At 53.2% G+C, this 27028-nt stretch overlaps 3 protein-coding genes across 3 annotated transcripts in view; 2 read left to right on the top strand and 1 right to left on the bottom strand.

Annotated features, from left to right (window-relative positions):
* The window catches only part of LOC126645332 (S-adenosyl-L-methionine-dependent tRNA 4-demethylwyosine synthase TYW1-like), an 83928-nt gene extending 69875 nt beyond the window's left edge, over positions 1-14053 (bottom strand). The window contains 8 exon segments of the mRNA XM_050325661.1: positions 7426-7548; positions 8478-8759; positions 10142-10278; positions 10281-10335; positions 11428-11529; positions 12052-12192; positions 12842-12990; positions 14005-14053. Of these exon segments, the coding sequence (XP_050181618.1) occupies positions 7426-7548; positions 8478-8759; positions 10142-10278; positions 10281-10335; positions 11428-11529; positions 12052-12192; positions 12842-12976 (975 nt within the window). The 5' untranslated portion in view covers positions 12977-12990; positions 14005-14053.
* A 41-nt stretch (positions 14054-14094) lies between these two features.
* SBDS (SBDS ribosome maturation factor) lies at positions 14095-20099 on the top strand. The gene is made up of 5 exons (XM_050325673.1): positions 14095-14255; positions 14898-15027; positions 16218-16418; positions 16968-17132; positions 17770-20099. The coding sequence occupies exons 1-5, from the start codon at positions 14128-14130 to the stop codon at positions 17896-17898; spliced, it is 753 nt and encodes a 250-aa protein (XP_050181630.1). The 5' UTR covers positions 14095-14127; the 3' UTR covers positions 17899-20099.
* A 488-nt stretch (positions 20100-20587) lies between these two features.
* On the top strand, positions 20588-25943 carry CCDC183 (coiled-coil domain containing 183). The gene is made up of 14 exons (XM_050325612.1): positions 20588-20699; positions 20796-20917; positions 21049-21120; positions 21814-21981; positions 22088-22192; positions 22356-22463; positions 23084-23212; positions 23335-23392; positions 23475-23575; positions 23823-23983; positions 24431-24590; positions 24718-24843; positions 25079-25175; positions 25780-25943. The coding sequence occupies exons 1-14, from the start codon at positions 20588-20590 to the stop codon at positions 25890-25892; spliced, it is 1632 nt and encodes a 543-aa protein (XP_050181569.1). The 3' UTR covers positions 25893-25943.
* The last annotated feature ends 1085 nt before the right edge of the window (positions 25944-27028 follow it).

The raw sequence follows: 27028 nt of genomic DNA, 5'->3' as shown, positions 1-27028 counted from the left end.
CTGCCCGTAGCAGGGGGTGGAACAAGATGGCCCTTCCAACCCAAACCATTCCATGATTCCCCACATTAAATTAATTTAGCCCTTTCAGCCTCATTTGTTGTGCCATGGCTGAAAAAACAAAGTTCCCCCAGAAGCTTTTACTCTGAGAAGAAAAATGATACCCAGGACACCCTCATTTTGCCTAAATTTCTTTCCTGCTTAACCTCCCAGTGGTCAGACAAGAGGAAGCCGTGGCCCTGCCATGATTTACAGCCTCATCCATCTAAAGGCTCCGGGATCTTTTAACAAATGAAAGGCACAGGCATAAGGAAAACAGTGATACATCAGGGGCTGGGGCCAGGACTAACAGAACCAGAGCTGGCAGGGCTCTCAGGAAAAGGCTGCCTGGCAGCAGGAAGGATTAGCAAAACCTGCCCTGGGGAGTTGTTAAATGAAGTACTAAAGTTCATGAATTACATGAATGAAGAGTTAAAGTTCACAGCAAGCAAAGCTCCAGGGGCAGGAGGACAGCCAGGAATGATGACAGCTTTTCCCCCTCCCTCTGGCTCATCTGTCAGGGATGGCAAGAGCCACGTGGGGATTTGGGAAGTTGAGGAGACACCAGGCTGCCCACAGGAATGGCACTTGTTTCCTTACAAAACAACCTTCCTGTAAGGCAAAAACACATGGAAAAGAAAGGCCAAAGGAGGTTCAGACCCTGAGCTCTGCTCTGGGGGGAGCAGGGACAGCCCCCAGGGAATGGCTGGAGCTGTGTCAGGGCAGGCTCAGGGTGGATCTCAGCGAAAGGTTCTTCCCCCAGAGGGTGGTTGGCACTGAACAGGCTCCCCAGGGCAGTGGGCACAGCCCCAAGGCTGCCAGAGCTGCAGGAGGGTTTGGATGATCCTCTGGGGCACAGGGGGGGACTCTTGGGGCTGGGCCTGTGCAGGGCTGAGGGTTGGACTCCAGGATCCTTGGGGGTTTCTCCCAGCTCAGCACATCCTGGGATTCTCTGAGAGCAGCAGAGGTGCTCCATGGACTGTCGTGCTCCAGGTTCAGAGCTGTGGCTGTCACAGGCACAGCCAGAGCTGCAGTTTGCTCAGCCCGTGGATGAACACCCTGGCAGTGGCACAGCCACCCCGCTCTCTCTGCTGTCACTCACGGCAGAAAGGGCTTGGAGCCTTCACAGGGAACACAAAGATGAATGCTGGAAACTTGGCCTGAGTGAGCTGTGAACCAGCAAACAGCCCAACAGCAAGAAAATCTTATTAAAAAGAGCTGCCAGAGTCAACACAATCCCAGGCTACATCCCCACGCCACCATCGCTGCCCAGTGCAGCACAAGAGCCTGAACCACTGCAAAGAGCTGAGAGGTGGAACCGGGCAATCCATCACCTTGCCAGGACTGAAACACAGGGTGGCTTGGCCAGAAGTAAAAATCACAGCCTGTGTTGTCAAGAAGTGGCCCTTAAACCACAGAATCACAGACTGGGTTGGGTTGGAAGGGACTGTAAAGCTCATCTTGTTCTACCCCCTGCCATGGGCAGGGATCTTCCACTAGCCCAGATTGCTCCAAGACCTCTCCAACCTGGCCTTGGACACTTGCAGGGCTGGGGCAGCCACAGCTTCTCTGGGCAACCTGGGCAAGGGCCTCAGCACCATCACAGGGAGGAATTCCTTCCCAATATCCCATCTAACCCTGCCCTCTGTGTTTGAAACCATTCCCCCTCATCCTGTTTTTCCAGGCCCTTGTAAACAGTCCCTCCCCATCTTACTTGTAGGGTCCCTTCAGAATGGGGAAAGTCCTTGAGAAGTTCTGACTGATACCAAAACAATTAGAAAAAACAACAACCTCAGAAGCACTGGAGTAGAAACCCCTGTGAATGTTCAGTGAGGAGGTGGAAGGAAGATCCATCCACATCTCAGTCCCTGCACAGGGCAGGGTAACACAAGGTTTCCTCACCTCCTGCTACCTCCTTCTGTAGGGTACCAGAAGGTCCCTGGTGTGACTCTGAGGCAGCAGGTCCTAAAGCTGCCACCCAAAGGGAAGGATGTTTGTACAGACCTGCAGCTCCCTCCCCACAGAGGGAAATCTTCCCTTTTCTCTTTGTTTGAGAAGTCAGTGCTGAGATTTTTTGGACAAATCCAGCAGCATTTTAAATCCCAAACTCGTGCAGACAAGCAGTGACAGAAGCTTATGGTGCCATCCAAGCGAATCAGTCTGAAAGGACACTGAGCACCTTCCACGAAAAGCAGAGGGATAAATGATCCCACAATGCCCAACACTGCGGGTTTCATATCAGCCAAAATCCTCAAGGACACAGAAAAACCTCCCAGCTCACAGCTTTAAAATCCCTCTGCAGGGTTACAGGGGGGTTTCAGATGGCTCTGCTGTAGGGCAGGTTTTACAAGGTGTCATTAAACCACAAGCTCCATTTCACACACAGCTCCCACAGCCTGTCACTGTTTGTTTGATTTGGGAAACTTCCTCGGACACACCATAAAGAAGATTGATTTTCAAAGGAACCCAAAGAGTCAAAACTAAATATGTGTCTGTGTCCACCCAAAAGGGACTGCTTAGACTTGAAAATTGAGCCATATATTCACATTTTATTCCTTTCTTCTCTGCTACAAAAATCACAACTGAGACCCGGGTAATGGGATTTAACAAGAGGCCCAAAATGCCCAACTTAAAACCAGTAAGATTTTCCATTCCAGTCTCTTCTGCTCTCTCACACTCCAAGCAGGCAGCACACACAGGCTTACCATATTTTGAAGATTTTCCTTAAAATGGCTCTGTAAAAGACTTCTCTACTCCATCATTTCTTTTCCTGACAGTTTGGGACTAAAAGAGCTTTTCACTTCAACACCAAGTTTTCAGGTGGTCAGAGCACCATGGAATCATGGAATGGTTTGGGCTGCAAGGGAACCCAAAGCTCATCTTGTTCCACCCCCTGCCATGGGCAGGGACACCTTCCACTAGCCCAGCTTGCTCCAAGGCCCGTCCAACCTGGCCTTGGACACTTCCAGGGCTGGGGCAGACACAGCTTCTCTGGGCAACCTGTGCCAGGGCCTGCCCACCCTCCCAGGGAGGAATTCCTTCCCAATATCCCACCTAAACCAGTTTGAAGCCATTCCTCCTTGTCCTGTCCCTCCATCCCTTGTCCCAAGTCCCTCTCCAGCTCTCCTGGAGCCCCTTTAGGCACTCTCAGGTCTCCCTGGAGCCTCCTCTTCTCCAGGTGAACCCCCCCAGCTCTCCCAGCCTGGCTCCAGAGCTGCATGGAGTTGTGGAATTCTGCTCAACTGCGTCACTGGACTGGCAAGAACCTTAAAAAAAACACCCAGGAAAGAAAGATACCTGAGAAATGGAGCACAAAGCTGGTGGGAAATGCTGAGCAGAGGGGCTGGGGGGCTGCAGGGCCACTGCTGGTCACTCCAACAGTGCACGTGGTCAAGAAAAGGCTGCAGATAAAGAGGAAGCCAAACACTCAGGGGCACTTCAATCTGCCAGAGTTTTTTACATCTCTCAGCTCTGCTTCACCAACCAATTACTGATGAATTTACACTAAAGAACAACACAGGATATGGGATCTGCCCTCAGGGCAAAAAGCTTTCATTCAGAGATCTCAAAGCCCTTTGCAAAGGAAGCCACTATCACACCACGTCAGAACATCCAGACAGAGGTTACCTTTAAAGTTATTTTTTTAGGGCTTTTTTTTCCTTTTTTTTTTCCCTTGGGCACTCACAAGCCTTACTCAGAAAAAGGAAACCTCAAGTTCTCTTGTAATGTTGTTTAGGAATGACAATTCTTTCCAACAGCCAGAGAATAAAGATTTGAACAGAGGAAAAGGAGAAGGGTGAAGTGTCCCTGTGACAAATCCAGATTTCACGCTGGAAGTGGTCCCTAAGAAGTTAAATTCTGTTTTACAAAGGCTTATTTTAAAATGTAAACTGAATTCTGAGGCAGAGTAGCACAGGTCAAAATCTAGAGACTGAGCTGGTGCAGAGCAGGGCTCACTTCTCAGAGAGGAATCTTTCACCCATTAAAGGATTTTGGAGAGGCTCTAAATGTCCTCATCAGTTTGAACTGAGAGTTAAGCACCCAAACTTTGCTCACTTTGGTTCAAATATGGCTAAGGATTCTTTCACACCCTAAAAAAAATTTCTACCTGCAGCACAAAGCTGGTCTGTAAACCTTGTCCCCTAAATCCCCTCCTGCCCACTGTCCCCTTCCAACCAAACCCCAGCAGCCTCAGCAGGAGTCCCTTTCCCCAGGATTTGGCCTTCCAAAGACTCCAAGGGCTCTCAGGGAGCATTGGAAGAGTGGGATTTCCAGTCACACAAGGCTGATTTTTTAGGGAACGGAGCCAAAGGGGATCAGCAAAGCTCTCCTGAAGCAACAGAAACTCCTTGAACACACTCTGGGGGAGATTTTGGCTCCTGTAAACTCAGTCCTGCTCTCTTAAACACACCCCCCTCCTCTATCTACACTGCAAATGGGACTGTCACCTTCATTATATTTTCTGTTTTAGAAAACAACAGCATTAATCTCAAAACTGTGTCAACAAAATATGCCCATTTGATTACTTCCCACCCCACCACAAAGAGGGAATTAGGATATTATTATTGCTGTTACTCATGCCTGAAGTTTGTAAATGTGAAGGTTAATAAAGTCATTCCATTCCCTGGGAATGAGTCTTGACTGTGATAAGCAGGAAGACAGATCAATCTCCCAAGCTGGGGGAGATAATCTGCAGCAAGAACTGGTGTCCCTGTGATTAATAACACCTTACAGGCCACAAACACACCCATTAGAGTTCACTTTCATCTGATAAATACATTCCAGGGGAGCAGCTCTGGAGGACAGGGAAAGCCTGGCCCAACTGTAAAACTCAAAAGTCTACCCAGTTCTTAAATCCATCAAGAACCATCACCACATATCACAGGATTTGGTGCACTCAGGGTGGGATTTACTGCTCCATCAGCTGGCATTTAACAGATTTGAATATATTACCAATATACACCCGAGCTTGGGGCAATTTCTGTGCTCAGGAGGAGGTCCCATCACCCTGAACTGTGGAACTCCACCCTCAGCAGCTCTTTAAAACTCCACCTCTTCTCCAAGGGAGGGTATGGAAGAGCTGCAGCTCAACCAGGAGGAGAGGTTTTGGCATTCCCCTGAACCCACCTGCCTGATCCAAATGACTGCAAGGATCCAGTGCCTGCTCCAAGCCCTCTGCCAATACTTTACAAAATGCAAGGAGCCTGCAGCACGTGGGAGAAAAAAAAAGCTGTAAACCAAAACTCAACCTTGATTTCCATTGAGTCAAGCAACAAGAGATGGATGCAAAATTAAATTAAGATGACCTGCAGAGACATGAGTGGGCATTTATTAGAGTCTCTCACCTCCACAGCCTCACTGCCAGCCCACAAAAGGCAGGACAACACGGAATTATGACCATCTGTGCTAGAGAATGACACAAGAGGCAACACAGAAGAGATGAAAGCTGGGCCTTAAAACATTTCCAGTTGTCTACATTGCACGAGGCAGGACCTGCTGTTCCATCCCCCACATGCAGAGGGGTGACCACACAACCCTGACAGCCACAAACCCCGTGCTGGAAACTTTTCTGCACGTTCCAAATCCAAGTAACTCTAAGGATGAAGAACTGCCTTGTGATATAAACCCTGAAGATACACAAGTTTCTCTCAAACTTGTCTGTGAACAGTTCAGGTACAAACCTCCAGAGCAGCTCCCTGTGTGGGTAAGGATTTACTGCAGGACAGAAGGTTACCTCAGTGTAAAAGAAATGTTAGATTCATTTTGGTCCAAGTTTTAGGGCCTCCTATCCATCAGCTGACAACAGCTCACATCCAGAGGGCCAGAACACTTCCAGGCACGCTGAGAGTGAACTTGCAGTCCCACACCTACACTTGCACCCTCATGATTTACCCATTTGCAAGAGGGCAGCCTTCACCTGTCCCAGCAGAACATCTCTGCCATCTCCAAGGAAAAGGCTCCAAGGGTCAGAAACTGCAGCTCACAACCTGAGGGGAGTGTCTGTGTTCAGACAGCAGCTGCCCCTCTGATCAGGGACAGGCACTTGGGACAGCCACAGGAACCTGATCAACACAAACACACAAGTCACTACAGAACTGCAAGCACTACAACACACAGGCCTCTCACTGCTCGAGCAGAGTAGCAAGAAAGCTGAGGAGAGAAAGTGGTTTGGATCTTGAAACAAAGGCCCAGAGAGCAGTTAATTTCCACTGCCTGTGTATAAACCCACAGCACAGCGACTTCAGCCCTGCTCACCACCAGAACAACGAGCTGGAGAGGCGAAGGGCAGGAAGTGTTTTATTGCTGTGCTCACTTTTTGCTCACAAACTGGGCTGTGACCTGTGGTTTTCCCGCGTTACTCCACTCCTCCAGCACGGCGTCGCCACATTTTGTCAGTCAGTAAAAAGCCTAATTCCCCATAGAAGTGCTGGATGTCCCCACCTCCCTTTCCTGGACCCAGGACTGAGCAGTTCGCTGTCGGCCGCTGACCTCTAGTGGTGAGTGAAGGAGGGAGAGGGGAAAGGACCGCAGTTCCACCGGGAAAACACTGATCCTTTCTCCCTCCACATCAAAGCCAAGAGGGTCGGCCACCCTCCCCTCACCGGCTGCAGGGTCCACACAAACTCAGGGACGGGGTCCCCTCCCAAGAGCCTGCCTTGCCCCCACGTCAGTGGGGCTGCTCTCCTCACAGAGTTTGTTACAAACAGCAGGAATTGCTTTATTTACTCCTTCCCCCCCGCCTAAGGTGAGGAACAGAGATGCCAATGCCCTCCCTGTAACACTGTCCCCTCCCAGGACACAGCCTCCTGTTTGGGGTGAGGTTTGGGGTGTCCCAGCGCTGCCACCTCAGCTCAGACCACTGAGGAGATGGTTCTGTGTTCACAGAACCACAGAACAGTTGGGGTTGGAAGGGACCTTAAGGACCATCTCATTCCACCCCCTGCAATGGGCAGGGACACCTTCCACTAGCCCAGCTTGCTCCAACCTGGCCTTGGACACTTCCAGGGCTGGGGCAGCCACAGCTTCTCTGGGCAACCTGTGCCAGGGCCTCATACCTTGGGAAAGAGCAGTGGGAAGCCCACACTCCAGGGGCTCCCAAGGTAAGGAAGGTGCAATTACAGACAGAGGGTGATGTAAATCCTCCCTCAGACTGAAAACAACACATTCCCACTGCAGCATCTGCTTGGTGGACAAGTCACAGTTGGTCTGTACCTCCATCCAACACACCTCCAAAGTATGTTACTTTTTGGGACAGGCTCTCCAAGAGCTCAAATTTTACTCTCCCACAACCAAACCCCACAGATTCAAATCCAGGCAATAATATTTTAAACAATCCAAGTGATCAGTGGCAAAGAGCTGACCATTCCACACCCACAGGAACAGCAGTACCTTTGCTTTCTTCATGTGACCCATGATATTGCCGAGATCTTCTACATCAATGACAGCATTTGTGCCTCCAGCTTCCTCAGCATCAGCTTCCTCCTCACTACTGGTTTCAAACAATTCCTCTGCCTGTGGGAGAGATTAGAGAAAAACAATTAAGAATTTATCTGATTGTTAAACATAACTAAGTGAAATAACTCTCCTTATTAGTAAAGATCTCTGAAAACAATAAATATCCTACTGATAACCCGAAGGATGTACATGGAAGCCCCTTTAAACCCTCTAAGTGCCCCTGGATGAATGAACAGGGAAAGAGGGATTTGCTTTCCCAGGCAAACTCTCCACAGAGCAGAAAGGTTTCTCTCTGTACAAATCCAAGGCACAGCACAACAGCACTGGTGTGACAGCAAGATTTATTCCTCTTAGTCCTGCAGCAGCCAGCACTCCCAAACTCAGCCAGAAGAGACACTTACTGTCCTACTAAATTCCCCACGGCCACAGCAAACATTCCCAACCCAAAATAAATGGCTTGAGGGAAGGTTAAAGTGCCACAGCAGCTCTGGTCTTGCACTGGAGAGCAGGAAAGTGGATTTCTTATTCAAAATCTGCAATCAGCACTCCAGAAGAGACACAAATTATTACAGGCAGACACATAGAGAGGAAATACAGGACTTGTCCAGGTAACACTCCCCCAGCTGCCTTTGGAAAAACCTTGGATGAGCAGGTTAACTGCTCTCAGGGAACTAAATGCTTCACCTGGCCATGGGACAAAGCAAAGGCTCTGACGAGAGCCCAGAACTCAGACTGGCCCCCCTGGAGCATCTGCCACAACCATAAAACTTGCCCCAGTCAGGAGCAAGACTCCCTCACCACATAAATGCCATCCAGCTGGGTCCAGCACTAGTTCTTTTTGGCTCATTCTACTAATTATCAGCCATGGGTTCTCATCCCTCATCCCCCTCTGCTCCAGAACAAAGCATCAGGCTCCCACAGCATCCCTGTGGGCTGCAGGAGGAAGGAGAGAAGCAGAGATGAGGCCTCAGGGACTGTGACTGTACCTCAGTGTTCTCGTGCTCCGACGCCCCGTGTTCATGATCCGAGCTCTCCTTGCTCTGCTTCCCTGGGGATTTGCACTTCCCTTTCTTGCACTTCCCACTGCAGGGCTTCTTCTCCCCTCTGCAGAGGGCCTGGAGCCGAGTGAGGAATTTGGCTTTCCAGGCCTCGAAGTCGCCCTCGATGCTGCCGTGCCTGCTCCGCGCCACGTTGCAGTCGCCCTCGGCGCGCGTCATCACACGGCTGGCACCGAGCACCCACAGCCACCTGTCCACCCTCCTGCCAACCTGGGACGGCAGCAAAGGGGCAGGGATATAAAACAAACCCAAAGGAAAGCAGGAAACTAAAGAAAAAGAAGCAAGGATCAGGCCTGGAAGGAGAGCCAGTGAGCTGCACAGCACTGCAGGGCAGGGGCTCGTGGAGTCCCTCAGCACAGGCACAGGGCAGACTGAACAGCCCACACTGCCTCAGATTGTTGGGAAATCCCTCTGCTGTCACACTGGTGTGGCAAGGGATGAGCTCTGTGAACAAGCTGCTCTGTGAACAAGCTGCTCTGTGTGATGCTTGCTGCTCAGAGCGGGTAACACGTTTCACGTGGCCCCAGCTGCAAACACAACAACCTGGTGACAGGAGATGCCACTTTCCTGAGTGAGGTGACACCAATGACCAGGCAAAGATACCGTCACAGTTCACATCAGGGAGCAAAGCTCAAATCCACAACACAAAAAGCAGCCAAGTTTGAGCAAAGCCCTCCAAACCAGAGGGCAGCAAGTGAGAATGTTTCCAGTCCTGTACCCTCAGGTGCTGACAGAAAGCTTTCCAAGCTGGGAAAAGAACTCAGCAAGGGTTTCCCAGGCTGTATTCCCACATCTCCCAGTGCATATGGGACTCCCTTCCCTTTAAAAGGGCAGTACAATTGCTTCAAAGCTGCCCTGCCCAGGTGGCCAAAAAGCCAATGGCATTGCTTGCACAAGCAGTGGTGTGGCAGCAGGACCAGGGCAGTGACTGTCCCCCTGTGCTGCCACTGCTGAGGCATCTCCTCCAGTCCTGGGAGCAGATTTGGGCTCCTCATGATAAAAAAGACATTGAGGGAGCGTGTCCAGGGAAGGGAACGGAGCTGGGAAGAGGCTGGAGCAGCAGGAGCAGCTGAGAGAGCTGGGGGGGCTCAGCCTGGAGAAAAGGAGGCTCAGGGGGGACCTTCTGGCTCTGCAAAGGAGGGGGGAACCGGGGGGAGTCAGGCTCTGCTCCCAGGGAACAGGGACAGGAGGAGAGGGAATGGCCTCAGCTGTGCCAGGGGAGGGGCAGGTGGGACATCAGGAGGAATTTCTCCATGGAAGGGGTGGTCAGGCACTGGCAGGGGCTGCCCAGGGAGGTGGTGAAATCCCCACTCCTAGAGGTGTCCAAGAAAGGACTGGAGGTGGCTCTCAGTGCTCTGGGCTGGGGGACAAGGTGGGGATCAGGCACAGGTTGGACTCAGTGATCTTGGAGGCCTTTTCCAACCTCAGTGATCCTGTAGTTTTACTTGTGCCCTTAAACCCAGACCCTCAAGTCACCAAACAGCTGCAATTCCCACCCAGTCCACCAGCATGGCTCAGTTTTGAAGCAGCTCCTCCAGCTGAGGACGTCAGAAGAGCAGAAACCACAAAGGAAGAACAGAGGACACACTCACTGTGTTGTAATGATCCACATACACCGAGTTCCCCAGGCCAAACACGGCGTATCTGAGCCCCTTCAGGTAGGTTTTCCCCACACGGAAATCATTGGCTGCCTCTTCCAGCCACTTGCAGAACCAGGCCGCGCTCTCGGGGGCTGCCCGTCCGTGTACGTGGCCACCAGGAACACACAGACATTCCTGCTGGTTGCCTGAACACAGGGACACAACAGCAGGGACAAGATCACTGCACTGCCCAAAACACTCGACAGCAGAGAAAGAGCTGGAACACACGGGAAGCTGGAGGGAGCCAAAAGGCGAGGTGGGACGGTGCAGGTGACAATCCCAAGGGTGGTGAAATGACCTGTCCCCTGGACAGGGACACAGTGAGCAGAATGGGACATCTTCCTGGAATCACACAATGTGAAGGAGTTGGAATGAACCTTAAAGATCATCCAGTCCCAAACCCCTGCCATGGGCAGCGACACCTCCCACTAGACCAGGTTGCCCAAGGCCTCATCCAACCTGGCCTTGGACACTTCCAGGGTTGGGGTATCCACAACCTCCCCCGGGCAACTTGTGCCAGTGTTCCACCACCCTCACAGAGAAAAACTTCTTCCTAATATCTAACCTAAATTTCCCCTCTTTCAATTTGTATCCATCACTCCTTCCCCAGTCAGCAGCTTCCTGAACACACTCCTTCACCACAAAGTCCCCCATGGATAAACATCTAAAACTTCCCAACCTCACATTTCCAGGTTTGTTAGGGGCAATAGCCAGTGCTGACAATTCACACTGAAACCCTCAGGAATTCCCAACACCCAGTTCCCACATGCAGGGGGACACAACCAAAACATTTTGTTAGGATTAATTAAAACTATCAATATTCACAGAAGAAAAACCATCAAGGGTTGCTGCAAATACCTCCCAAGGAGTTTCTAACTTGTAAGCCTGTAAAAGCTGCAGAAGCTTCACCAGCTGCTTGTTCTGGCTCTAAACCCTTCCCCAGGTGCACACAGAGAACAGGGGACCTGGTGCAGCCACTCTCACACCCGAGTTACAGAACTGGCTCATACAAGGTCACTGTCAGCTTCAAAATGTTCTATGTGGTGCTTTCCCAGTAATTTCCAAAATTTAGGTATTTTCTGCTGATGGGCTACACTTGCTTAGATAACAGGGAAACAGTTTGCAACACACAGCTTTGGGGACTTCCAGGAGAAGAGGAGAGAAACAGATGAGGAAAACAGCCTTGACAAGCCCAGAAAAACACTTGTATTTACAACTCCTATTTATGCCATACCCACCTCCTCTGCTAAACAGTCATCTGGGTCACAGTCTCCCATGTTAACGACTTCCACAGGCAAATTAAGGGAAGTAACAGCTTCAGCCAGAGCTTTGGCAAATCTCTGGAAACAGAAACATAGAGGAAGTTATCAGTTACTTCAACCCCCAGCTGCCCTGCTGTGCTCAGCCTCAAAACCTCTCCCAGCACAGGAAGAACCTGAGGCCTGGACACTGGACCTGTAACTCCTCACACGAAAAACATGAAGTAACTGGCTAGGAATTCCATGCATTTTAATGGCTTTATACATTTACACACACAAATGGCATTTCTTTTTGAGAAAGCACCAAAGCCAGCACCTGTTTCTATGAAGATCTGCTAGCAAATTAAAATTATAGTGTAAGAGTAAACTTGAAGTTTCATAATCAATATCCTGCAGGCCCCACCTAAAAGGAGGGGGGAAATATTACTTTTATAGAATTTTCACTTACCTTTTGTGTTGGCCAATGACTTGTACGGAGCTAATGAACTTCCTAATGAACTCTCAGATTTGTGCCCAGTGCAGTGTTTTAAGACAAACAACATGCTTGAATCCCAATAATATTTCAGATCTATTTCACAAATGTGGAACAAAAGTAACTGATACCTTTGCTGTACCAGTCTGAGACCCATAGAAGATCTTCACTCCAGCAACATACACCTCCTTTGCCTGAGGGGTGGCACATCCATTTACCAGCTTGTCCTCTGTCCCTCTGGAGGAAGTGGGATTCCCACTGGATTTTTCACCCTATGAAACAGGAGCTGTGTCACCTTCAATCGATCCCCTTTGCAAGTGATGTTAAACCAAAAGCATTTAAAATTCAAATCCTGCAGCCAGACTGTCAGCACTGCACAAATGCAACAGCATTTGGGTTCCTCTCACACCCAGGCAAACCCAGCAGGAAGTGTTTCCCTGACCTAAGCCATGCTGCAATACCTGGGAGATAAAAGGATCCAGCTCTCCCAAACTCTACCAGCAGAACTTCAACCACCTGCACGAGGAGGTTTTCAGTTCCTGAATGGTCCAATCCCACTCCCACGCTAAACCAGTCCAACCTTGTCATTAACATCACTGCAAACACGAAAGTGAAAACACAGGGCACAAGCAGAGGGATTTACTTGGAATGACTGGCACAGTGTGAGAAGTGTCCAGCTGAGATCTGCTCCAAAATCAGAGCAAGGGTAGCTTTTAGTGACCCTCAAACATAAAACAATCCAAACTGAGGATTATAACCACATGAACTAAGGAGCTTTTGAGAGTTGTAACCTTCTAGGTGGGCCCACAGTGACATGGAACATTTCACTGCACCAGTGGATGCCTTCACCCAGCAAATCCTCACTTCCACTCATGGGGTTTTGGGGTCTCCTCAGACAAAAGTGCTGACAGGTTCAGTTACCTTCTTTTTGGTTTTGGTGGTGGTGAACTGAATGACAATCCACAGGCTGATCCCCAAAGCAACAGCGGAGTAGATGTAAAATCTGTGCAGCCATATGGACGCCAGGCAAGTATGAAAGTAGCTCCATGTATCCATTGAGACATCTAAATCTGGAATAAGCCACAGATTCCGACAGTATGAATGTGGAATGAGCACACAAAAACCAACCACACAGTCCCCACAGTCTCATGGCATCAGCTACTCCCCGGGCACTGCAGAAAACAGCTTTTGGCTAAAGGCACTAAAATTGAATCAAGAAGCCTTCACCTCCTCAGGTGTGTCAGCTGAGCTCCAGATTAATATTTTAGATTCTGAGTCTGGACATTCTGGTTTTTTCTTTCTAGGACCCCTCTTCTATAAGGAAAAGCAGAAAAATATTTAAGCTGTGCAAGTGCCTGAAAGCAAAAAATCCTTTTGAAACACCCACTCGATCGTACTGGCCTTGGTTTGACACAAGTGCAGATCTACTGGGACTAGAAAACTCCAGTTCAAGGGGGAATCACCTCCACAGTCTGCTGCTGAACACAGCCTTTGCTTACACACATTAGATATTGCACTGATTACAAACAGAGTTCCAAGGGCAGACTGAAACCTGGGTTCAGCTGGAAGCACTTTCTCAGAATTCCAGGGTGCAAGCGAAGTTTGACTTGGAACAACTGAGATGTTACAAAGGCGGTGCAGCACATTCAGGGTACAGAATGCTGCAGCCAGCAATGAGCTTGTGTGGTGCCTGTGAACACCATTATTATTATTATTATTATTATTATTACCACCACCCTCTCCCCTCACGGTTACGACCCCCCAAACTCCCCTCCACGGTTGTGATCCCATAGATCGCCCCCAGCACCACAGTTATATCCCCACGGTTCCCAGCCCGTCTCACAGTTACTCCACACACACACACACGTGGTTATGTGCCTGCTCATTGTTATTATTAGTAGCAGTAGTAGCAGTACCACACAGATCCCCCTCACGGTTATCACCCCACACACGCCCCCCCCACACACTTCCCACAGCCCCACCTCAGAGTCCCTCCACCCGCACACACGCGGTTATCACACCCTCCCCTCACCGCTACTGTGCCACTATCAGCACCACAGCCCCCAGCCCAGCCCCGCACCGACCCCCGGCCCGGCCGGCGCTCCCTCAGCCCGCCATGCGCCGCTCCCGCCCCTTCCGCCCGGCCCGCCCCGCCGCCATTCACTGCCGGGCCGGGGCGGGGCCGCTCAGCGCCCGCGGCCGCCGCCATGTCCATCTTCACCCCCACCAACCAGATCCGCCTCACCAACGTGGCCGTGGTGCGGGCCCGGCGCGCCGGCAAGCGCTTCGAGATCGCCTGCTACCGCAACAAGGTCATGGGCTGGCGCAGCGGAGCGTGAGTGCCCCGGGGAGCCGGCGGGGCGGCCCGGGGGAGGGGAGCGGGGAAGGACCGTGTGGGGAGTCGGGAAGGGACCGGGGGTCCTGCCTGGCAGCCCGTGTGCCCCTCGGCAGTGACCCCTGAGGGGCCGTGGAGCTGCCCTGGGGCCCGGGTGTGACCGCCGGGACATGGTGCGGGGCCGGGAAGGGGGTCCCTGGGCAGTGGCACCTCGGTGATGGAGGTTTTTCAGGCGCTGCTGATCCAGCCCTGGGCAGCAGGAGTTGTTCCTTAGTTAAACACTGATGTGCTCCTTGCACTGGGGGCTTTGCTGGAGGAGGACTTTGGACAAGGGCCTGGAGTGGCAGGACAAGGGGGAGTGGCTTCACACTGACAGAGGACAGGGTTAAAAGGGGTATTAGAGAGAAATCCTTCCCGGTGAGGCTGGTGAGGCCCTGGCACAGGTTGCCCACAGAAACTGTGGCTGCCCCAGCCCTGGAAGTGTCCGAGGCCAGGCTGGACAGGACTTGAAACAACCTGGGCTAGTGGGAGGTGTCCCTACCCATGGCAGGGGCTGGATCTGGGTGATCTTTAAGATCCCTTCCAACCCATCCCGTTCTGGGATGATTCTGTGAGGTTTTCTAACCCTGTCCTTGTCTCCAGGGAGAAAGATCTCGACGAGGTCCTGCAGACACATACGGTGTTTGTCAACGTTTCCAAAGGCCAGGTGGCGAAGAAGGAAGATCTGGTTCAGGCATTTGGGACAGATGACCAAACAGAAATCTGTAAGATGGTAGGTTTTACACACTTTGCTTTATAAAAGCTTGGAGAAGACTTACAGCCACACAGTAAGTTGGTTTTTACTGTTTGCAGAATGCTGCTGTAGTTGTTTGTTATGAAATGAGTAAAGAGGAGAGGAGAAACTCTGTTTTATAGTCTTAAATTTTATATATGCAATTGGCTAAAAAAAGTTCCGAGTGTTCTAACACAGCTTCTCTGCACTGATGTCAAGCATTGAACAGTTCCTCACCTAAGATAAGTGGATAGTTGCTTACTTTGGACAGTTCACTTAAGTGTTAATAACAGATCCAATCTCTTGATCCTTCTGTGTAGGATAGGAACCATGGGCTTATTGTGAGTGATAAAAATTCAAGTAAATCTCTTGAGCCAGCAGTGCCCTGGCAGCCAGGAGGGCCAACCCTGTCCTGGGGGCATCAGGGAGGGGATTGTCCCGCTCTGCTCTGCCCTGGGGCGGCCTCACCTCAACATTGGGGCAGTTTGGGCACTGCAAGATAAGAAAGACATAAATCCATTAGAGAGCATCCAAAGGAGGCCACGAGGATGGGGAATGGTTTCGAGGGGAAGCCATGTGAGGACACTGAGGGCACTTGGTCTGTTCAGCTGGAGAAGAGGAGACTGAGGGGAGACCTCATTGGGGTCTGCAGCTTCTCCTGAGGGGCAGCTCCGATCTCTGCTCTCTGTGAGCAGGGACAGCCCCCAGGGAATGGCTGGAGCTGTGTCAGGGCAGGCTCAGGGTGGATCTCAGCAAAAGGTTCTTCCCCCAGAGGGTGGTTGGCACTGAACAGGCTCCCCAGGGCAGTGGGCACAGCCCCAAGGCTACCAGAGCTGCAGGAGGGTTTGGATGATCCTCTGGGGCACAGGGGGGGATTGTTGGGTTGTCTGTGCAGGGCCAGGAGTTGGACTCCCACGATCCTTGTGGGTTCCTTCCAGCTCAGGATCCTCTGTGATGCTATGAAATCTGTGCCTTCCTCACTGTAGTTCAGTGTTTCCATGGTGAGTTTTTTGTCTGAAGTCTTTCCAGAGCTGTCATAACAATTTACTTTGTTGACATTGTTGTTGTTTTCTGCACTTCACATCTACTCAAGCCATTCAAACAAGGATTAAATTTAACAGAGTTACTGGAATTTTCACTCTTCACATCCATGATGTTGATTAACTGATTTCTTTGTTGTTCCAATACAGATTTTATCCAAAGGGGAGCTGCAGGTGTCAGACAAGGAGCGCCACACTCAGCTGGAGCAGATGTTCCGAGACATCGCCACCATCGTGGCTGACAAATGTGTGAACCCTGAAACAAAGAGGCCCTACACAGTGATCCTCATCGAGAGGGCCATGAAGGACATCCACTACTCTGTCAAACCCAACAAGAGCACCAAGCAGCAGGTGAGTCCTCCTGCAACACCAGCTCCCGCTCTGAGGTGCTGTGCTCAGCTCCCTGTCACAGGGATCAGCACCTGAGCCCTCACAGGGATTACTCAGCCATCTGGCTGCTGAATACAAGCAGCTCCTGAAACTCAGGCACTTTGTTTTGTAAGAATTCAGGGAAGGGGGAAAGAAAGAAACTGAAATAAAACAGCAACAATGAAACAAAAAACACCTGAAACAAAAAATCAAAGGTTTGTGATTTATCCTAACTGAGGTGTTATATCAGGCTTTGCATCTGAACCACGTAGGTTTGTGGTGTTTTGCAGTGTAATTGCTATTTAATTTTATTTCAGACAAGGTTTTTAAGTGTTTGAAGTGATCACAAACAGCAAGAACTCTGCTTTTTCTTGTTAATCTGTCAAAAAGGGTGTGACAGCAACCTCCCTGCAGCAGAGTGCCAGTGACCAGCACTGAGAGATGGGTCTGAAGCTGATGCAAAGGGTTGGGGATTTTGATATGTGGAGTGGTTTTGAAGCAGGTGTGTAAATGCTCTCCATGTCCTCACAGGCCCTGGAAGTGATCAGGCAGCTGAAGGAGACCATGCAAATTGAACGTGCTCACATGAGGCTGAGGTTTCTCCTTCCACCAAAGGAGGGCAAGAAACTGAAAGAGAAGCTCAAGCCCCTGATTAAAGTTATTGAGAGCGAGGACTTCCAGGAGCAGCTGGAAATTGTAAGCAAAAAGCAGCCCCTGGGCTTTATACTTGACTTGACTACATATTTTAATAGAAGCTGAGCTCAGAGGTGGAAGGTGGAACTGCAGGTTTACCAGAGATCCTGAATCAGAGCTGCTGTTTGGGGTTTGTAATTTCACACAGTCCTAGGGATGTGAGCCTTTGTTATCCACAGATTGCTGCTCCAAGCTGAGCAGAAGCACAGTGCAATTTCTCTTACCATTGATTATCCTGCCACACTGATAAGTTTATCTGCATATGTGGAATGTTACTGTTATTTATGTGGTGGCTCAGGCCTCTGTTTTATTATTTTATTATATTTTAGTATTAGTGATTAATTATTACTTTTTTTAAGTCTGTGCTAAAGCAAAATTTGGTATTAGTAAGAATCTTCTTTGGGAACAGATTAGAATCCAGCAATCCCACCTGGAAAAAGCCATGTCCAGCATGGGGAACTGGAGCTGCAGAAATTTCAGTGGAAAGATTAGACTACCTGATAGATGCTGTTTATCAGCTCTGCAAAGACCTTCTTAGTATCTAAATGTCTTTTTTTAATGAGAATTAATGCTAGGCCTTGCTTAGGGGCTGATGAAATTCCCATATTCCTGCTTGACTGTGACATGTGGAACATTCCAGGTGTGCCTTGTTGACCCCGGCTGCTTCCGAGAGATCGACGAGCTGATCCGCAGTGAGACCAAAGGGAAGGGATCCCTGGAAGTGCTCAGTCTGAAGGATGTGGAGGAAGGGGATGAGAAGCTGGAATAACAAAACCTCCCTGCAGCAGTTCTGCTTCAACAGCCTGCCCTGAAATGACTGGTGTAGCCACACTCTCTTCTGTTAGGCCTTCATGGGTTTTTTCCAATCTCTTGCTGCCAAACCTTTTCTGACACTAATCCTTTGGGATTTTTCCGTGCAGCGTGGGGGTGGGTTTTTATCATTTTACACTTGTTTGGGTTACAGATGTCTTTGCCTGTAGGAAGCTTCTGTGTCAGGGTTGCACTAATAAGGACTGAGTTAGGACGTGGCAGGAGGTTGCTCTGGCTTTGCTTTAGTTTCAGGGTTGCTGTTGAAGTTGTTTAAATGATACTTTTGAGGTCGTCAGTGTTGAGTGGAAGATTGCACTGGTCACTGAGGAGGGGGTTTGTGTGTGAGGAGAGGAACCTTTAAAAAAAAGAGCTGCATTTTCACTTCTGACAGGTGCAAAGTGTGAATCATGTCCAAAAATCAGTCTCTTGGCAGCGTGAAAACTGACTTAGACTTCCATAATTGGCTGCTTGGTAATTAAAGTACTTCAAAGGACCATTAGTAAAGATTTCCTTCACTGGATATAACAGCACTTGCTGACTTAGAGATGATGTTCTCCAAATAACTTATTCATAAGATATATTTAGCTACATTAATAAAAGCAAATGATCGTCTATTTATATATTATAGATAAAGAAAATACTTATTTTTGTTAATAGTATAGGAGATATCCCTGGCTGTGGTGAGGCTTTTTGTGGGCTGAGCCTATGCTTGGGAGCTGCTCTCTCTGTTCACATGATAAAATCAATCTCAAACAGGCAGTGGTGGCCTCTGGCCATGGAGCCAGACGGGCTTTTGTTGGGCTGTAATTCCCAGCAGGAATTGTTTGTGTGTGCCCCTTTGCTTTTTAACGCAGCACAGACCAATTCTGGCAGCTGGCCTTTATCCTCTGTCTTTTTGTGCTTCTCTCTCTAATCCAGGCACAGAATTTCCAGCCAGCTCCTGGGGCACGGGATGGAGTTCCTGCTAATTCTGTTCAATCTTCTTGCAGCTGTGTTAAACAAATGATTGGGAGGGGTTTCGGAGGAGAGGGGAAGGGAGGACAGCGACGGGGGAAGGAGATACTAAAAATATGAAGCACTGGGCAAAGCAGAGCTGGTTCAGTGACTAAAAGCTAAACCAGCAGGAATGTTGGGAGCCTTTAACGTTACATTCCCATTTCCATGCTGACAGTAGGCAGCAGGTGAGGAGCTGGGGATAAATCCAGCCAAGGATTAGATCTCTCCCAGGTGAATGTGTGGTGGTCCCTGGTTGCTGCTGCCTTCCAGAGCTCACCCTCTGACAGTTAAACTGAGCTCAGGTTTGGACTCCTGACCTTTTCCTCTGGACCTTGAACTCATCGAGAATTTCCCAGGGTTTCAGCAGGGTGGAAATCGGCTTGGAAGGAGGGAAGGTCTGGCATGTCAGGTGGATCCTCAGTCCAGGACTTCCCCTGGGAAGCTGATTTGTGCTCGTGCAAAGCCAGCATCAATTCCTTCAGCGGGATTTGGGGAGGACTTGCCACTCCAGAGCCTGAGCTTTGCGGAGGGCAGGTGCTAAAGCGATTCTTGAACCACTTGATCCATTTTAAAGTGCTCTCTCTTGTCCCCAGGGGGTTTAAATGCTGCCCAGGAAATTCAGTGGTGTAATTACTGGGTTGGCCATGTGGACACGGGCTCAGTGTGGGAGATCTCTGTGGGTACAGCCCTGAACTGCTGCTTTCTCGTGGCCATCTCCCCGTACACGCTTCAGGAAGCACTGAGGATGATCATGTGGATATTTAGCTTGTCACTGGCAATTAGCACTAACATGCAGTTCATAAATACGCAAATGAGATGCTGAGCAAGAGCCTCAGAGGAACTTATCTGGGTAATACCTGATTTCACAAGCCTTTAATTTCTTTGTTTTACATGTTCAACACCTTGAGCACAACAGGGTGGCTGCAGGACAAAGATCTAGAGTTACAGAACCTTCATCTGAGCTGATTTAGGAGCTTGGTGCAAGGAAGGCAATTTCCTTATGAAGCCCTTTTTTTCTACAAATCCAAACATTAAGGATTTTCTCGGCTGGAGGGAGCTTGGGTTTATTTATAACAAATAAATGGACACGCTGGCATTTCTTGTCATATTTGTAGTTCAGCAAGAATGTCTGGTGAGCATCAAAATAAAGCTCAGTATTGGTAATGCTTTGGCTTTGCCTGTTCTGCAGGAGTTGAATTCCTTGCACAATGATTTCCTGGCTAATTAGGTGGAATTTCCAGAGGTGGGCATGTAAATGAGCTGGCAGCTTCCTGGAGAGCACTGCTGGTGTGGTGGGTGTACGTGTGATTTCCCTGGAATTGCCCCTCTGTTCCTGGTGGGGCTCAGAATGGCCCATGGCCGGGAATGGTCCATGACTGGCCAGGTGACAACTGCTCTTGCCACAGCAATAAGAAACCAGGGTGGGATCCTTCTGCCCCTCATTAAGCAGTTGCTAATTAACGTGTGCCCTGTAGGGGCGTGGCTGAGTAGGAGTCCCGCGTGGGCGGCAGTTGGAGGTGCCCCGGGGCCGGTTCCGCGGGGCCCTTGGAGGGGCCTCAGCCACGGTTGGGCCGCGCAACCGTCCCGGTGACAGCGCTGGGACTCCCTCCCGGGGCTGTGGGGCCACTGTGGCTGCTCCTCCTGGCTCCAGGATGGCAGAGGCGGGGCAGGGGGCCCAGGGCGGCGGTGCTGGCGGCACCCAGGGCAAGAAGGCCGGGCTGGAGCAGCGCTGCCGGGAGCTGCGCGACCTCGTCGCCCTGCAAGGTGCTGCCCCTCGGCCTCGCGGGGACGGGGGCGGGCTCGGGGCCCTCCCCCGTCGTCCTGCACGTTACCAATGAGCCCTCGCTTGATGTCCTGCAGCGAAAGGCGCGCAGATTTTCTCGCAGTCGTGTGAGGAAAAGCTCCGGCAGAACAGACAGCTGCTGCCCAGCCTGCAGCAGGCGCTGCAGGAGGATGCCCGTGTCCTGGATTTTGTGCTGAAGGTACCAAAAGGCCCCGCCTGCTGCACCCCTGCTCCAGCAGCTCCTGCAGCGCTCCCTTGCAGGAGCCAGCAGCAGGATGTGGCTGTTGGCAGGCACACGGTGACAGTCCTTTGTCCCTCTCCTGCCCACAGTACAACAGGCTGCCCGCCAGCGATGCCTTCGAAGCGGGGCAAACGGCTGCTGCGGCCACCGAGAGCCTGGAGGTACCAGCAGGGTCTGGTGGGACGGGCTGCTCACCCCCTGGGGGGCTGGGGCTCTGGGAACACTGCCAAGAGCAGTGCACGGCAGAGGGATGTGGGGCCAGCACAAGGACAGCCCCCCAGGGCCGCCGTGGTGATTCCCAGGGTGTTCACGGGAGTGCTGAGGCTCCCTTTCCACCACAGGACCCGTCCCTTTCCACCGCAGGTCCTCCTTCAGCTCCCTGAGCAGAGCCCTGGCCCCAGTGACCTCCTGGCTGTGCCACCCTGGCACTGCCTGGGTTCCTGGGGTGCAAGAGCATCCCTGGGAGAGAGATGCCATCCCTGTCCTTCACTGCCTGTCCCAAGGTTGTGGCCTGGTTATGAGCCCATGGAGATGGAGGAACTGCCTTTGCCTGGGGGCCTCTGGCAGGGCCCGAGCGGTTGCTGCTGCTCTGGCAGCACCCACAGCTGGGGCACTGGTGGATTTGATTGACCCCCAGCCCTGGATCTGTGTTCTGCAGAGTGCCTAAGGCCAGCCTAGCCCTGCCCAGCTCTGCCTCCCCCAGCAAAGCTCTCCCACATGCCAGCCTGTCAAAGGCGGGACAATGTCCCGCAGCAACGTCCCGGTGTCCCCAGCTCTACTTTGGGGGAGTTTCCCAGGTAGGACCCCCTTTTCCTGCAGCATCCAGCCTGCTAAACATTCCCATGCCCATCCAGGCAGCCGAGAAGAGGCTGGAGGCCGAGATCCATGACCAGGTGAAGGTGCTAGACATGCTGGACCACCAGGTGAAGCTGTGGACCAAGGCCCGGGACGATCGCCAGCGGTACCTGCAGCTGCTCAAGGATGCTGAGTTGGATGACAAGCTGCAGCAGCCACAGTTGCAGGTAGCCAGGAGCTCTTGGTGTGGGGTTCAATCCTGCACCCCCCCCAGCTGGGCACTGGGTATGGCCCAGAGAGTCACTTCATGTCCTCCCCCGGTGTGTGCCCCAGGCGATTCGCAGGCTGGGCAACGAGCTCGAGAAGATGAACATGAAAATTCAGGCTGGGGAGAGGGTGACCAACATGTACCTGCAGCTGCAGGACATGCTGAAGAAGGTGAGCTCCTGATCACCGTGCCATCATGCCACCTGCTCCCCCTGCAGAGGCACCAAGTGCCCAAGGGGCTGTGTCCGTGTCCTCCTGCTCCCCCCATCCCCTGTCACAGCCTGGGGGACCCCCAGGGCTCGAGGTGTGACCTGCTGTGTTCCCTGTGTCCCAGGAGCTGTTCTACCTGCCTCGACACCTGGACCTCATGTGTGCGACAGCTGCCATGTACAACGAGGAGCTGACAGCCCAGCAAAACCTGAAAGCCGCTGATGTCATCAAGGTGAGACTTGGGACAAGGACCTTGGGGCCCCTTCCCACCTTGCAGCACCCCCAGACAGCACTTCGTGCCTTCAGTCAAGAGCACAAGAGACGGAGCTGGAGTTGCCCACAGCACCCAGCTGCGTGCACAGCTCCTGCTGGGCCAGGCTGCCCTGGGGCTGGGGACAGCCTGCGTGAAGCAGCAGCCGTGGGGAAGGCAGCTTGCTGCATGGCCCAGTCTGCCTTTCCCAGCTTCCTTCCCAGCCTGTTTGTGTGCAATGAGGTTCTTTTTGATCTTTTGGCCATCCCAAAAGCTCAGCTGGGTCCCAAATCCTCGCTTGATGGAATGGGTTCGGTTGGAAGGGACCTTAAAGATCATCTCATTTCACCCCCTGCCATGGGCAGGGACACCTTCCACTAGCCCAGCTTGCTCCAAGGCCCGTCCAACCTGGCCTTGGACACTTCCAGGGCTGGGGCAGCCACAGCTTCTCTGGGCAACCTGTGCCAGGGCCTCCCCCCCTCCCAGGGAACAATTTCTTCCCAATAGCCCACCTTAAAGCAATCCTCTAAAGCCAGTAAGCAATCTGAAGAAAGCTGCAGCTGACTTTGGCAGCAACTTCTCCCTCCTCTGTTGTGCTGCAGAAACTCAGGGCTGAGGCAGGACGCCAGGTCCCCCTGGAGAGGTCCCTGAGGGAGCAGTCCCTGCTGGAGCAGAGGGAGAAGATGGAGAACCTCCAGCAACAGGTAGAGAGCGAAAGGCAGCTGAGAGAGGTGAGCTGGGGGTCCCGGGCTGTGGGTGGGTGCCAGCCAGCGGTGCTGAGCCCCCTGGGATGGGGGCTGCAGGGGCAGCTGCCCCGGTGCCAGCAGGGGGGTGACAGTGACTGTCCTTGCAGCAAGCAGCGTCCATGCTGTCCGCAGAGCAAGCCCAGAGCTCCTCGGACGCCACGGGGGGTGAGTGCCTGGCAGGGGGCAGGGCCTGGCTGTGGGCACTGCCAGCGGCACATCCTCCCCTCCCCCTGCCCTCCCACCCCAGGGGCCGACACGGAGGCCGCCCGGACCGAGATGGAGCGCGAGGCCTTTGTGAGCGACGAGCTGGAGAAGGCCATGGCTGCCCTGCAGTGCTGCGGCATCTGGGTAATGAAAAGCCCTCCCTGCTCAAGCCTGGGGCTGCCCCACGCTGGGGAGCTGAGACCTCTCTGCTGCCCTTGTTTCACTGGGGGGTTTGTCCGCTCTGCTCTCCCTGGAGCCCCCCCAAAGTGTCTCCTGTGTGGGCAGACAGGGAGCTGCCCTCGTCCATGGCACGGGATTGCAGCTGTGACCTCCCCGAGGTGCCCCCAGCAGGAGCACCGTGGGCAGAGCCCTCCTGCTCTCCCCTGGCCAGGACATCCCGAGCAGCCTCCTGGAACACTCAAAGTCCCTGGAGGACCTGGAGCAGTACGTCCAGAAGTGCAAGGAGGAGAAGGAGGTGCTGACTCAGGCCCTAAAGGAGCTGGAGATGAAGCGGGACAAGCTCAAGTCTCACGATCCTCTCAGCACAACCAGGTGCTGCTGGCCTTGGGGCAGCCCTGCCAAGCAGGCCACCATCTGTGGGGGGGACACGTCTCAACAGGCACCCTGACCTCCATCCCGCTGCAGCCAGCCACCCCTCCTGCATTGGGCATTGGGGGTTCCTGAGCGGGGTGATCCCCCCACCCTGCTCCTGGCACGGCACCCAAAGCTGCCACTGTGGCCCTGGGGGCACCCTGGCTCTTTGCCTGGCACGGGGAGTGGTGCCAGCAGCACGGAGTTGGGTTGCAAGCAGCATTTGCAAGAGGTTTGGGGGGTCTGCAGCAGATGTAGGGTGCTTGCAGCAGGCTTGGGGTGTCTGCAGCAGAGTTGGGGGGTCTGCAGAAGATTTGGGGGGTCTGCAGTAGATTTGGGGTGCCTGCAGCGGATCTGTGGGGTGTCCCTGCCCCCTGGGCAGTTGTGTGAGGGGTGTGTTGGCTCCAGGCTGCGGGAGGAGGAGCTGAGGGCGAAGCTGCAGGAGGTGGAGGCCCGGCGGGACCGGCGGCGGGCACAGCTGATGAGGAACCAGGAGCAGCTGATTGAGTTTGAGAACGCCATCGACAACCTGGTCGTCCGCCTGCGCGGCATCACCATCCCCGGCCAGGTGCCCACGTGGCCCCCGTGGGGTGGGACAGCGCAGTGAGCCCTGGTGCAGCCACCACCACCTCGGGGGGGGCTTGCTCTCCTGTTCTCCCCACCGAGGTGGTTGTTCTCCCTCTCCCTCCCTGCAGGAAGAGTCTGCCCGGCCCGTGGGGGTGGAGGAGAAGCTGCGGGTGGTTGAGGACAAGATGCGGTACCTGAAGCAGAGGGTGTCCGAGCGCCCCCCCAGCGCCAGGACCTACGACAAGGACAGTGAGGTCCGTCCCTCCGTCCCTGCTGTACCTTTGGGGACCCCCACAGGGCTCTCCCAGCCCATCCCAGTCATCCTCCCTCACCCAGAGCACGGAGGTGGCCACAGGGAAGAGCCCCGGAGCAGCTCAGCCCCAGATGGCCCTGGGAGCTGTGGGGTGTCCCCACACCATCGAGGTGGGGCACCCCCTGGGCTGGAACACCTGCCCTGCCTTCAGCACTTACCCAGGGTGTCTCTCACAGACTTTTGCCAAGGTCAGAGATCTCCTGGAGAAATCGATTGCGGCTGAGGCACGGAACCTGAAGATCTCCTTTGAGGATGTGGACGCTGCACCCCCCAGTAGGAGAGTGCAGCAGGGACACAGAGACTGTCCCAGCCCCTGCCTGCTGGCACTTCTTGGGCTCCCTGTCTGTCTCCCAGTGTCCTGCAGAACTTGGGGCTGATCTTGGCTGTCCCCAGGGCTTTGAGCACAGGGAGGGTGGTTTGAGGTGGGGCTGTGGGAGAAGGAAGGCAGGTGGGGGGGCTGATGAGCATCAGGCCACAGCAGGAACAAGGAGAGGTGCTGTGGGGCAGGTAGGGAGTCCCTTGTCTTCAAACTCACCTGGCTGGGAAGAAGAATCAGTGCTTGGCTCTGCCTGGGGATGCTCTTGGAGGGGACAAAGAGCTTTTGGCAGGTCACCACCTATTCTTAGCAAAGCAGGAGCTGTGGCCAGCCCCCTGTAGCTCCAAACCTTTCTGGGAAGCCCCATCAGTGCTGGAGATGGGCTGTCACCAGGTCCTGCAGGTCACCCTGGGGTGCTGGGGTGGAAAAGCCCTGGGGCTCAGCACGGGGGCTCTCTGGGATCCCCCAGATCCAAACCCTGCTGGCTCTGCTGGGGACTTGGGCACAGCAGGGATGGAGCCCAGAGCCTCCCACCCACCTCTACTCCACTCTCCCCTCCAGTCTCCTTGGATTTGGAGGAGGAAGAGCACGACTACGTGCCGAGCCGTGAGGACATCAAGAAGGAGGGGCTGCAGCTGATCCGAATGAACACCAAAGGACGCAAAAAGAAGTAGGGACATCTCCGTGGCAGCTCTGGGAGCCCCAGGAAACCCCCAGTGCCCCTTCCCCGATGGGTTTAGTTTATTAAATTAGATCTTCTTCGTTCCTCCCAGTGCTGTGGTGAAGCTGGAATGGGTGCTCTTTTTGTCACTTCTGTCCCCCAGAGCGCTGGGGGTCCAGCACTGGGGGGCTGGGCTGGGTTTGGGGGCAGCCCCTGCCCCCCAGCCGACTGCTCCCCCCCCCAGAGGTGGGGATGGGCTGGCTGGGCACAGCTTCCCCAAGCTGGGGGCAGGCTGGCCTTCTCCCCTGTGCGCTTCTGAGGCCAACTCCTGCTGCCCCAGACAGTTGTGGGACCTCTGCCCCTCCAGCCAGCTCGGGGACCCCGCCGGGCTGGTGTCTGTCTGAGGCAGCGATGGGGAAACCTGGGGAAGGGGCTGAGACCCGTGTGGGCCTCGGGGTGAATGTTTTGGGGAGCAGAAGGCTCTTTCCCTGCCTTGGAAAGAGCCAAACCTGAGCTGAAGCCCCCAGGCTGGGGCTGCCTGACCTGCCTGCAGAGCCTTGGTGCCTCTCCCCTCCCCGGTCCCTCGTGTGACTCCCAACCCTGCACTGCAGCAAGCCCCAGGTGTCACCTGAGGGCTGCAGGAGGAGCTGGAGCTCAGGGGGCCCCAGCCTGGCCCAGGACAGCAGAGGGTGCTGCACCAAGCCCTGGGCTCCAGGGTGGGACCCTCAGCCTTGCTCACGGGCCATGGACACCCAGCCGTGGAGGCCACCTTGTCACCTCTGCTCTGGTCCAGCAGAGTGGTGCTGTTTGTCCAAGGTTCTGCCCCTGGCCCTGGAGAGAGATCCAGGACAGTGGCACCTGGGCCACTTCCAGGGGAATAGCAGCATCAGAGCAGCCTTTCCCTGCCATTTCTGCCCGTGCTTTGTGCTGACATCACCGGTGGCATCATCACTGAGGGGGGATGGCTGGCTCTGCCAACCCTCTGAGCCCACTGGCAGGTCAGCCGGAATGTTCTTGGTGGGTCTCCCGTGCCATGGGAATTGTACTGTCAGAACACAGCACAGCCTGAGTGTTTGCAAGGAAGCTCCAGGAACCTTCCCACACAAGAGGAATTCCTTCCCCATATCCATATCCCATCTCTCCCTGCCC

The sequence above is a fragment of the Myiozetetes cayanensis genome, unplaced genomic scaffold, assembly GCF_022539395.1.
Source record: "Myiozetetes cayanensis isolate MyiCay16 unplaced genomic scaffold, myiCay2020 scf30, whole genome shotgun sequence".
Lineage (NCBI taxonomy): Eukaryota > Metazoa > Chordata > Aves > Passeriformes > Tyrannidae > Myiozetetes > Myiozetetes cayanensis.
This window is presented reverse-complemented; position numbering and strand designations above follow the sequence as displayed.